A 13,568-nucleotide genomic window follows, 5' to 3' on the forward strand; every position below is an offset into this window, starting at 1 on the left:
TTGTTTTTGCTCTCACACTCTTTTGATTGTATATGCACTCATTGGATATGCAGCTCCAGTTTGGAACACTGGTGGAGACAAAGTTTCCAAAGCAAGGGCAGAAAAGAGAAATGGGGTTCTATGGAAACAGAACTGGTAGTTTAATTTTTACTTGACCTCTAACTAACTGAAGTTGTGTGTATAATATTATGACGGAAATGGTGGTAGTTTTCTTCAATCCTGCAAAATGTTGAGTTTCTTAGGAATCAGTTACAATAAGAATGAATGAAACAACCATGTGGGAATTTGAATTCACTCTGAAGAATCTGGGAATGTCAAAGCAGATGCCACCATTGAACTGTGGGGTGGACTGAAATGTTCTTAATTGCTCTCCTTAGGTCCTGTTCCTCATAATGGCAAATTAAGACTTCATGAGTATATCGAAGTGTGTATTAATAAATATTTGGTTATGATGTCATGATTTACTTGGATTAGAAACTTAAAATCTCAATGTGAATATTTTTCTAGAAATGTGTATGAAAGCCCCTTTCTCCAGTAACATACCAGTTTTTGACTCTGTAAGCTTGAAATTAAAAAATAACAAACCCTATTTTTATTAAAGTATTTAACAACTGATTTCTCTGTTTCAAGGTGCTACCAGGCAGATGTGTGTTCACCATCTACCATAATGTGGAATGAATATTTTGCCTTCTGTATTTTGCTTTTGCCACTTTTTGTGAGTCAAACAGTATATGGACAAAGAAACAAAGGAGCAAAGTCAAATTTACTTACAAGGAAAAATGAACTCCGGGGTAAAAACAAGTTTGCTTATGTTTTTTTTTTGATTCATTGTACACAAATGGGGCACAACTTTTTGTTTTCTCTGGTTGTACACATTATAGATTCATACCATTCGTGTAATCATACATGTACATAGTGTTAGTTTCATCAGGTTAAAACACTGATTTGGAAATTTCTAAGTAACACCAAAAGTAAATAGTAAATAACATGTATGTATATACATGACATTCCACTTGGATATAATTATGAGAGTAATGCATCTTACATACTTAAAGCACATCAGAGTTTTTAGAGCGCTTGTGCATTTGTTATCCCATTTGAGCTTCACTTATAAAATAGGCAGGGCAGAGACCCCCACTTTCATGTTATAGAGAAGTTGAGACTCAGAGAGGTTAAATGGCATAGTCAAACTAGTAAGAAACAGCTAGGATTTAAAGTTCTTTGTATTCAAAATAAGTTTACTTATTCTTTTTTCCTAGTTGTTGGTATGATGACAATAATCGTTTCCCCCCTTGGTTTCAACAAAGTTGATGACAACATCAAAAACCAAATGGGAACTCACTGATCTGACACACAACCTGAGAAAGCATTATTTTTTTTACTTCTAGAAAATCTTGCTTGTTGAATTTTAAAATTGTGCCCTCCCTTCCTGTCACTTTAAGTAGATTTAACATTGAGAATATGCTGCGAATATATGATATTTTATTTATTTGTTTGCTTTTAATTTGCATGATCCTACAAGGAGAAAGACTTGGAAAGAGATTTAGTTCTTTACAAGTTAAGCTTTATCTCCAAGGTGATCTCTCATATCTACTTCACTCCCTTCCTAAAGCCACACGTGACACATCACCTCCTATACAATGCAGTTGTAATTATGCAGTTGTAATTGCAGACAATTATGTTGCCTAATCTTTTTTGTTCTATTTCAGACTCTGTTTGCTTCATAGATGTTCTCTTCATTGTGGACAGCTCTGAAAGTTCTAAAATTGTCCTCTTTGATAAACAGAAAAATTTTGTGGATAGCTTGAGTGACAAGATCTTCCAATTGACCCCGGGTCGTTCTTTGAAATATGACATCAAACTGGCAGCCCTTCAATTCAGCAGCTCAGTCCAGATTGATCCACCTTTCTCTTCTTGGAAGGACCTGCAGACATTTAAGCAGAGGGTCAAGTCTATGAATTTCATTGGGCAAGGTACCTTCTCTTATTATGCCATTTCCAATGCCACTCGGCTATTTAAGAGAGAAGGACGTAAAGATGGTGTGAAAGTGGCTTTGCTGATGACTGATGGTGTGGACCATCCAAAGAATCCAGATGTTCAAAGTATTTCTGAAAGTGCTAGAAATGCAGGAATATCATTTATCACCATTGGACTTCTCACTGTCAATAAAACCAAACTCCGTTTGATATCTGGGGACGCACCCAGTGAACCCATTCTACTGTTGAGTGATACAACACTTGTAGATAAAATTCGGGATCGCCTGGTAGGTACCAAATGAATTTGTTAAGTATTTTGCATCATAATATTGATATCTTGGTCATAAATTCTGTAAGGGTTGATACTGGGCCAAAAAGATGAAAAAAGTATATACATAAATTTCCTTGGAAATACAAAGAAAAATCTGAACTTCAGATTTTTCACTTCCTTAATAGTTTACACCAAGTAAGCTGGAAAAGTATGAGGCTCATTCCCTGAAATTGCATTCCTAATTTTATTATTAGCTAAGGCTGAGGATTTGGGAGGATTACTTTCCAATCATACACCTCAGGCTCCTGTTTATACATCCTAAGGTTGTGAATGCTGCTTATATTAATTTTGTGGTCAACTTGTGGTTATGCTGTATTTGTACCAAGTTTGTCTTTTCCCATTCCCCATCTGCAGAAATATTTTTGGCTCTCTCTCATGTATTGCCACAATACACTACTTACGCAAAATAGACTTTTATAGTAGTAGTAGACGTCCAGTTTTGAAAATTATTTCCATGTTTCTTAGGTGGTAAGAGGCCCATTTAATTTACAATCACCTGAAGTCAACAATTTCTCCATCAGATCAACGAATCCCATTTGATTGGTTGCTGCCTCATTGCTTCTCTGTATTTGTTGCCTGGCTATGTGTGAGAGCCTCTCCTTGCTACTTTGGAAAACATGAGACAAAACAATCAAAACGAAATCCCTCTTGACAACATTTCTCAAAAAGAAAACTCCTAGAGATGAATTGGTTGATTTGTTAAGTGTTAAAAATTGATTTCCTTAAAAATACTGATTTCTTTGATTTTATAAGAAGGTAAGACAGCCTAGTCTTTTAGGCACTGAGCATATGGATATTTTCTCTATGATGCAAAGAAAATTCAGGTCCTGCTCTGGAGATTGTCTCCATTCTTTGTATTTCCTCCAGTGCTTTTCGTAATGGTACTCTTATCTTTTTAGTCTCAGTTGTTTTCAGCATAAGACCAGAGTTTTTCTTATCTAAGTAATATCATATATTAAGTGCTCTCCATGTATTAAATGTTGCTTAGAGCACTTTATATTTTATTTTATTCTGTGTTTGCCATAATCTTATGATGTAGGTAATGTTATTATTCCTATTTTATGGTTGAAAATTTAAGACCAATGAAGACCCCATAGTCTGCATGTTTAACTCTATAAAGGTGTATTCAGAGAGGGAATAGTAACTATTTTAAAAAGATTTTTTTCCCATCAGAAATGCCCTGAGACAGGTAAACAACATTCCTACTATTATTTTTAGTCTGTGCTCCTTGGGTATTGAAGATATGTGGGAAAGGTTCTGCCTAGACCTGAGACAGAAATGACTCCTCACTCCCTAGTGCTTGGGGTGAATGTGCCTCCTGAGCAGCTCTTTCACAAGGAGGGAAACTTGCCATGGTGCCAGGATAACATGTGCAGAAGAGAAGCCTTGAGGTTGTGAACATGAGTGGCCTGCTGCTACTTCTCCGTCATTACCCTGAGTGTGAGAAGAGCTAACTATAGAGGATGCAGGGCAGGCAGGTCCTTGTTTGGCCAGATGTGCAGGCGCAGGATGTTCCTACTTCCTCCTGACACACCCTCACTGAGAGTTCCTACTCCGAGGGGTACACCGGCTCTTGGCAGTAGACTGGAGGCAGGACTGTTTCTAGGGAAATCAGAAAACGACCAGCAATATTGCTCTTCCTTAGCATCCTGTGATTTCAGCTTGTTTGTTCAGATGGAAGCTCAATGAATAAGACTGTTCTTAGAAGTAGGTGCTGCTTCCCAACCACTTCCTGGGTCCAGAGCAGTGTGTGTGTGTGTGTGTGTGTGTGTGTGTTTCTTTTTTTCTTTTTCTTTTTTTTCTTTTTGGTAAAGGTGCTTTACCACTGAGCTACAACCCCAGTCCTTTAAATTTTTTTCCCACATTTTTTATTGGTACATTATAATTGTACATAAGGATGGGATTTGTTGTTACATAATTATAAATGCACACAATGTAACAATGTAATTTGGACAATCATCCTTTTTATTTTTATTTTGAGATTGGGTCTCAATAAGCTGCTGAAGCTGTCTTTGAACTTGCCATCTTCCGGTTTTAGTCTCCTGAGTCACTGAGATTGCTGGCAAAATCTTCCAGAGTGTTTATTTAGGCTCTTTAAAGAACAATATGCCAGGGTTCAATGTTTCAAACTGCCACTATCTATGAAGTAGAACTTGAATCCTGTTTAGCTTATTGGAAACATTCCTCATTTAATCTATTTCTATTACATCTTAAGTTGAATTATTTACCCTTTTGTTTTGAAGTTATTTCATAGTTTAAAAAAATGTTAGATATAATTTAAGTACAAAACTGCATTTATTTAAAGTGTACAATTTTGTGAGTTTTGAAAGATGTATACATCCATGAAACCACCAACACAATCAGAATATAGAACATTTCCACCACCCCAACTGCTTCCTCACATCTCTGTGATACTTGCTTTACTGATCCCTGAGCTACTGATATGACTTTCGTCACTCTAGGTGACAAAATTTCTAGAATTTTGTAAGTAAACTCATATGGTGTGTGTCCTTTTTGTGGCAAACTTCTTTTACCCAGCATATGATTTTGAAATTAGTCTGAGTCGGTTTTTGGATTAGCAGTGTATTCCATTTTATTGCAGAGTAAACTTAAGTTGAATTTAATAGACACGATGGTCCAGAATAAATCGATTTTGCAGGAGTCAACATGAATCACAGAGTCAGTGTACATGCCTTGACATCTCCAGTAGGAAGTATCACGAAAGAACTTCATGAACACATTTCAATTCTGAATTACCCAAGATAGACGTGGTGACTCCTAATTAAAAGGGATATGTGAAATATTTTTATTGTTAGTTTATTAAGGTTCACATAGTAGGGTTGAAACCTAAGAACCAAATTCAACCCAATGTCTCAGATGTATTACTTTGTCCTTTAAAAGAGTAAAAAGAGAATATGTGAAAAAAATATTTTTGAAAAATTTCCTCTATCACCTTTAATGTAAATGTTTTTAAAAGCCTTTATGAGAATATGGGTTGTGACAATTGGTCTCTTTTAATGAATATCATCAAGAAGAACATAAACTTCAGATATTCCCTCCCTCACATAAGTAATTATTTTGGTTATTTCTATTATCATCTTTGAAATTACGTGCTTTATTTATAAATAATGGTCTACTTCTCATTTTTTTAAGGCTTCCCGTGCTTAGAGTCTTATTTCTCATCAGATGTATTTCAGATTTTATTAGCAATTTTACTATTATATTAAGCTGTACGTTTTGTTCTTTGTTATAGCATTTGTCATCCTTGCCTACTGAGTCCTTTGGTCTCATCCCATTTGCTACGATGCTAATAACACTGTCTATTCCTCACACTTCCTCCCTCCTCTTCTGGCAGCATTGACCTCATAAAATTGGCAGTTCTCTTCTAGCCCTCTCCTTTGACATATACATATATCATCATAAAAATCCAAATCCATTAATAAAACATACCCCTTTGCTCTGGTGAGAGTCTCTATTTATCCTTCATATTGAAACTCAAATATCCTCCTAGACTGGAATTGACATGTCCTTCCCTCTCGCTTGGATCACAGGCCCCCAGCTCTCCTCACAACGTGCCTCTCTGCCCACTGGAAGCACTCACTACTTCCCAAGGCATCCAAATGTGTTCATGTGGGCCTTCCATCCACTCTGGTTAAATGTCCCTCCTCACTGCTTCCTTTGTCTTGTTGCCCACACTTGTCTTTATGGCTTTTTTCCTCTTAAACTTTGACATATAGCATGGCATGCCATCAGCAAGTTGGTCCTTCGCATTCTTCTCTTCGAAATTATCCAGAAACCCCACCTATTCCAAGAAACCGTCTTGTCCTGCCCCTCTCCCCGACCCCCGGTCTGGGTCCTCCTTCTCCCACTGTTAGCTGTGGGTTGTCCTCTGTCCCTGAGGCTTATAGACTGTAAGTGCCCTTAGGGATGAAGCTTTGTTCTTTGTTTGAAACAGTCTTTTCTATTATAAAGTTTTGTGTTCATTTTTGTTTCCATAGAAATATAAATTCCAACAAACACATAATCAAATGAATTCCAAAAATAGTTATTTGTGTCGTTATGGTTTTAAGCCTTTTGGCACATATTTTCAAAGAACAATACAGCAAGGCAGAAACTGAATTTTCAAAGGAAGAGCTGAAAAAGTGTAGAATTATACATCAGGCACACTAACAGCTAAATTCATGAATTGAAAAACTGACAAGAATATTACTTATTGTAAAAAGTGACAAAACTTTGAATTTTTCTTTATTTTAGTAGTTGTTTTTAAATATTATAATTTGGCTTAAATTATCAAGGTTTTAAAAATTTCTCTCATGAGCTCCTTTTGAATTCCTTTTTCCTGTCCCTTTCTCAGAGGACACCAAGCTTCGAATGTGTGTTTTAAATATTTTATAATTTGGATGATATTGTACATATCTATTTGCAAAATGCTTTTTCACTTGATGTTTTTAGAAACTTATTTATGTCGAATTACATAGAATTACATAATGCATTTGCTTTCACTGCTGAATAGTATTTCATTTATTGACCTCTTCCATTATTGATGGATATTTCTAATTGTTTCCAACTTTTTTTTAACTATTGAAAACAATGGATGCTGAATGTACAAGTGCAAGAATTTCTCTGGGGTATATCCATAGGGATGGCTGACAAGGATTGTCATGGCAGTCTAGAGATAAGGCATGCACATTTTCAGCATTGTAGGCCCAGGTAAACAGTGCACAGAGGACCAATGTCATTTTACCCTGAGACTGTCAGTGTATGAGACTCCATTTCTCCTTATGACCTACTCTCTCTTAAAGAGACAAGCGTCTCATCCGGGAGTTTAAAATCATTTGGAGAGGACAGTACTAGATGAGATTCCAAGTTTTGTAGAAAGTGCCCACGACCAGAGTTTTGTAGCTCCTGAGACTATGTTTTCAAATATTCCCCTTTTTATATATGGGAAAAATTACCTGGAAGAATTACATCACTGGCTCAAAGTCATATAAGAAGTCAATGGTTGAACCAGGATGAAAACTCAGAATGACAATTGTCAGTCTAATTTTCACCCCCATATTAGCCACTGAAAGTGTTTTGCTATCTCTTCTATTTATTAATAAGGTTTAGGGAAATAAAGACAAAGTAAAAACAAAACTAAAGGAGTACAGAGTCTTCTGCAAAGGTTTATACTGTGATTTGTCTATGATTTCCTCAATAAATTCTTCATTTTTAATATTTTACAATAAATATTCCAGTACTTTTTCCTTTAGTTTTCTATTTTATCATATAGGAAGTAAATTACTCCTTCAGATTCAATTGTAAGGCATTAGCTGGATGCATAATTTCTGTTTACATGGGTTAATCTCTTTTCTGTGTTCATCTTTCCACATGGCCTTCAGTACCCTTGTCAGGACACACCCCACTGAGCTGGACAAAAACCGCATTGTGACATTTCTATGGAATTAGGAATTTAAAATAATTTTGAAAAATATGTACTGAAATATGTATATATTTCATAATGATGATTTTTATTGTGAAAGATGTATTATTTTTCCGTCATTTAACTTTTTCCCTAGGGCAACAATACATAAATGTAGATTTTCTTTTTTATAAGTGATCTATATTGCTATGAAGTGTTCAAATTTTCTGCAAAATGTTATTCTTAATACTGTTAAAATTTTAAATTTGAATCTCTTTTTCTTGTGTTGAGTGCTTATAGGTAAAGTATTATATTTGAGACTTTTACATTTTTAAGTAGAAAACCCTTTTTCCCGGTGATCATGGTAATAGAAATCCTTTCTTCTCATAATCCAGATCATCTCAGAACATGCCACCAGGCTTTCTAATTTTCTCTTTTTGAGTTTAAATGCAATGGTTGTAGAGGAGGAGACCCACCTGCAGAGCTGAAGTAGATACAGGGTCTGTGGCTGCTGGCTCTTCCAATCTTGCAGGAAGACTTTGAAGCAACCCCACAGATAACAAGCAGAAGTTCATTAGAAAAGATGGAGGATATAGACATTCAGGACAGCCTGAAGGGTTGTCTTTGGGAGATTGACATGGCCCTGACAAAATTGGGATTTTTAAGGCTTTTGAGTCCCCTGACTCAGTTTCTCATACCCCCTTAATTGGTTTATTACCCTTTGAATAGCCCTCAGCAAACTTTCTCTCTGAGGGTGTTGATATTCTGGTCACAAGGGGTGGTTGGGCAGTTGTGACATAATTTTGGTGATAAGGAAGGGTGCTGGCAAACTGGTCACAAGAGACAGTGATGATACGGTCTGGAAATGGTAGTTCCCTTAAGGTATAATTAACTGTGGGCAGGGGAGGTTCTGATGTATCAGGCCCCATTTTCCTGAAGTTTGTCAACTTCATTTAGGTTCCCCATGAATTTTAGTAATTTATTTTCTTAAGGGATTATAATTATCTAGCCTGAAATAGGTTGGGCACTCTGATTCTCATTCTTCAGATTTGTGCCTGCCTGGTAGAACTCCTTGTGGTCTCAGTTTTGACTGGTGGATTTTTTTACTGCATATGTCCTGTGTTTCCTCTTCATTGTCGTTTCCCCTGCCCACCTGTTCATTACTGACTAACCTAACTAACAACCATCTAAGGCCCACTAATATCTCACAAAGTTATGATTTTAAAATGCATGTTTTAATACCAAAGAATGAATGCACACATGTATAGGGCTGAAAAAAATGGCAGAAAGGAAAATACACAATTATGTATTCTGTCTCAGTCTTTGTAAGTAAAAGTGAGACCTTCTCATTATGACTGATTAAGTTTGTAGCTAAATTATAGAGATTATAATGATGATCAAAGAAACAAAAGATAAAACACAGAATGCAAGAGGATAAAGATCCTAGAAAGCACAGAGTAATTTTTAATGTTAGTGCCCTTCAGGTCTCCTATTATTACATAGCTGAGAGTGCTCCTTGGGTGGCTGGCTGGCAGGCTTTATTGCTTTTACAAGGTTAAAAAGGCTCAATTGCTATTCTACTTGGAAATTGCATATCCCATAGGGAATAATTAAGACTAATAAGAAGCTGGAAGCAGAACCATTAATTGAGTTAATGTTTCATTCTTTTTTCCCTCCTAGGATATCTTATTTGAAAAGAAGGTAAGTACCACATGCTTTGATTACTATGAATGACTCTGAATGCTTGCATTATCAAATCAGCATTATAATTTGCATTAGAAGGTAAGGTGTGACTAAACAAAAATGCTTAATTCTTTTTGAAATGAACCACTCTCTTTTGAAACAGCCATCTGATTTTTATGCCACCATATCCACTGTAGGTTGGAAAATTTAGGAGAAGTAGAGAATATTTAATATGATTTTAAAAATGATTTTAGAAATCAGTAATAACCAAATAGCATAATTTTTGCTTACTTTGACATAGATTCTTTTATTGTGAGCTCATTTCTGACATTGGCTACTACTCATGGGGTTCCTCCACTTGGGGAAATGTTCCTGGTTTTGGCCAGGGTGGGTTAGTGCTAAGAGAGTGCTCAGAATCATCCCCTGCTGCTGGCTGGTTGACTTTAAGCTCATTGTCTTTCCTATTGTGAAGAAAAAGGAGCCTGCTGATGGCAACCAGAGCACATGACAATGGAAGCTGGGCAATAGCAATAGGTTGCATAGGATTTTGCACAACAGATAATTATGAGTTTGCTGAGGACTCCTCAACTATGGGGGTATTTCTGAAAAGAAAGAGTTTGGAACATCTGAACTTTGTTCAATAAACTGCTTATTTAACATCAGGACATTGGCAAGTATTATTGCATAAGATAACAGAAGTCAACCAAACCTTGTAAAATATCAGGTTTCATTGAATTATACACAGTCAGATACACCATTATTTTATATCCCATTAAGAAAGGAAAAAAAACTTTGCCAAACTGTGATACAAATGCCCTCTCATTAATTGCAACTTTTAGTTTACTTTTATGGAAAGAATCCTTCTACATTTATTTAGATACAGACTTTAAAATCCTGTATTATTTTTGTGCACACAGATGAGGAAATATATAAGCGAAATAAATTATACTTTCCTAAAACTTCACATCAGATTCTAAATCTTCTGAATCCCTTTTTGTATGAGCTGGTGATGCCCTTGTTTTTCCACATAATCCTGGTCTCTGCACCATCAAAACCATTGGAAACGAAGCACTTTTTGAGTTCTCTGGCATTTTTCTTCCATTTCATTATGTAAGTGCATGTGCAGAAAACAAATAGTTTGTTATGTTTGGCCTGTTAGCTGTTATAAGACTAATTCTGATTTCAGAGATGTTAATATGAGGAAAATTGTGCTTCTTAGAATTGATAAAATGTGGTATAAGTTAAATGTTTTATTTTGCTGAGTAAAGGAGAACTTAATATTTGTCTATAGCAAAGCTTAATAAGTTTTAATAGTTGGTTTTTAATAGACCTGAATTTGCCTGGAATAATTTAATAGAGCAAAATCTCCATACACTTGCAAGGTCAACTTTCTCTAAGGGCGTGTTCCAGTTAAGTACTGAATAATATTTGAAATGGTATCCTAACTATATTTCACTGTGTGTTAATACTACATTTCATTATTGATTTAGTGTGAACGAAAGATCTGTGAATGTGAGAAGGGGGATCCAGGCGAACCAGGGCCTCCTGTGAGTATATTATTACCTTGAACTTGAGGCTGATGAAGATGATGATGGAACAGTGATGAAGTTGCTTGCAGAGAGGGCTTTTCAGTGTCATTGCTTATTTGGTAATGGGAACCCATGATTTCTTAATAATGAAGTGAAAATACAGAAAAAGGTAATACAAGTCATGAGTACTTAGGAAAGCTTTGTCTCACTAGAAGCAAAGGACACAGTCCTCTTGGAAAGCTGTTGCCTTTGCAGGGGTCCAGCAGTGCAGCAGCAATGTAGTGTGGCCTTCTCTCCAGTAGGGCCCAAAGGGCCAATAGATAAATTCTGTCAAATGGAAGCAATGACTTGGCAACCAAAGGATAATGGCAGGATTTACTATGATGATTCAATGTCTGATACAATCGTCCATTCTGGCCGAGGATTCAGTAGGTGCCATCTGTGTAGTTGGAAGGCATTTGAAATGATACCAAGACTGCTAGAGATGCGACTATATCTCTGACAGGTATCATCAGAAAGTATCCACGCTACTCACCCAGCATTTCATTTATTGACCGATTCCAAATCTTATCCTTGGAGTTCAGAAGCTTGGCGAGATGTTTCACAAAGTGTATGGATTTGATTTCGAACTAATGCTTTTATTTGGGGGTGAGAATATGACACATTTTATCCTTAGACTTTGTTCCAAAGCATGTACCTTTTCAAATCAGTCTACCATCAAAGGTGTTAAAAATGAAGTTGTTTGTCCCCGCAACCCCAATATAAAGTTAGATACATACAACTTGTGGCATCCTGTAAAAGCTGACTTTGGCTAACCTGAAGATTTGACCTTCCCTTCCTTTAAAGTTTCCAGGGAAAGGGATATTCAATTTTGTTTTAAAATGAATAGTGCTAGTAAGAAAGCTTCAATTGCTAAGCTAAGCTGAAAATTTCAGTCACTTATGTTTTAATAGGGGTAAACCATAGAGCTATGCTATTTAATGTTTATTGAGCTCCCCCAAAACAGTTCTCAGAAAAGCAATCTTTTTGGTGGCTTCAGAATAGGAAAACAAAGTGCTTTTCTGGAACAGGATTAGAAAGCTCCCTTCTCCCATCTATTGAGGTTGTCTCCTGTATATCAGAACCTCTTTGACCAAAGACAAGCAAGCTGGTCTGGTTCTTTAAAAAGTGAGCTGGATGTGGGGGACTGTGGTGGTCAACAATTAAGTGAGGATAGGAACAACTCCTATATTTTTGCCTATCCAGTCACTCCTTTAAATCTTTGAATTTGATTTTGTTTACAAAGCTGCTGAGAAGCAATAATTTGAGAAGAAGTAATTGTTGGGAAGAGAGAGACTTTATCCTCTTGAACAATTCTAGAATTTGTCCATTCGAGACAGTGTAGTAGTAAAGGGGAGAAAAGAGTGGAATCTCTGCTTGGCATGTGAAGGATTTATAAATCTTCCTTCGTTTTTGGGATGTGGCAGGCCATAAATTATGATAGAGTAATGAAAACTAATAGAATACTTGCTCAAAAGAATCTTTTCTCTCTTTGCCTTCAGGGTACACATGGAAACCCAGGTATTAAAGGTGAGCGAGGACCAAAAGGAAATCCGGTAAATGAATAGATTGAAAAAATTGCTTTCTTTTAAATCAGTGTATATCCTTCTAAATTTATTTAAGGAATGAAGATTAAGAAAACAAAGATCAGTGTAATATATGGCAAAAATATGATAATTTTTTATGAATAATATAGGACATTCACTTCCTTTATTATCTATATTGTTTTTGTTTGCTTGCATTTATAAATTCTAAATAGAATATGAACCTTTTAGACAGTAAGTTTAGGATATTGAGGGAGGTTGGGTAAGTAGAAATGGTTATTTAAATAATAATGGCCCAAGTTAATTAGGACAATGTTTCATGAACCACTAATACATGTGCCACATCAGATTGACAATAGCAACTTGTGTTTTTTATGGATCTGCATTATGCATAACTGACCTACACTTGTAATAAAAAATTACCAGATGGTTTCTCTGTTCTAGAACATTTTAAGTCATTTCTCAAATTCTTTTTGTGTGTGCGTACCTATCAAAAAAAATCACAGATTAGCTGGGGTTGTGGTTCAGGGGTACATCTCTTGCCTAGCACACATTGATCCCCAGCATCACATAAGTAAACAAAATAAAGGTATTGTGTCCATCTACGACTAAAAAAAAAATCACAGATTAAAAAAATACCTATTCATATTATTGTTGGGATAATAGTGTTCTAAATTCAAGAAAGACTTGAAGAAATCACAAGGAGAGAGATTAGAATATATAACTATATGAAAACTTGAAGTATGTGAAAAATTCTGTACAATGGAAAATAATAATTAAATGTGAAGCCATCAAATACAATGGACATTGGGGTAACTTCTACAGTACATAAAAGCTTACAAAACTAATGAGAAAATATCAAGCTTTTAATAATTGAGTGGGCAAAGGACATAATTTTCAAGAGAGGAAATAAAACCAGTAAAGAAAGAAATAGAAAAATATTTAATTTTATTAGGTAATGAAATAAATTTAAATAGAGACAATGAGATACCCTTTAATACTAATAATTCACATTTTTAAAACTTTGAAATCCAGAGGATCTCTAGAAGCAGTTTTCTAGTTCAC

The 13,568-nt window shown here is 35.7% G+C and overlaps 1 protein-coding gene across 4 annotated transcripts in view; it reads left to right on the forward strand.

The window, feature by feature from the left end:
• COL28A1 (collagen type XXVIII alpha 1 chain) overlaps nucleotides 1–13,568 on the forward strand; it is a 175,576-nt gene that overhangs the window by 2,539 nt on the left and 159,469 nt on the right. For all 4 annotated transcript variants that reach the window (XM_079151795.1, XM_079151794.1, XM_079151793.1 and 1 more), the window contains exons 2-6: nucleotides 631–791; nucleotides 1,710–2,263; nucleotides 9,389–9,409; nucleotides 10,882–10,938; nucleotides 12,462–12,515. In XM_079151795.1, the coding sequence (XP_079007921.1) occupies nucleotides 668–791; nucleotides 1,710–2,263; nucleotides 9,389–9,409; nucleotides 10,882–10,938; nucleotides 12,462–12,515 (810 nt within the window). In that variant the 5' untranslated portion in view covers nucleotides 631–667. The remainder of the gene's footprint in view (nucleotides 1–630; nucleotides 792–1,709; nucleotides 2,264–9,388; nucleotides 9,410–10,881; nucleotides 10,939–12,461; nucleotides 12,516–13,568) is intronic.

The sequence above is a fragment of the Sciurus vulgaris genome, assembly GCF_902686455.1.
Source record: "Sciurus vulgaris genome assembly, chromosome: 8".
Taxonomy (NCBI): Eukaryota; Metazoa; Chordata; class Mammalia; order Rodentia; family Sciuridae; genus Sciurus; species Sciurus vulgaris.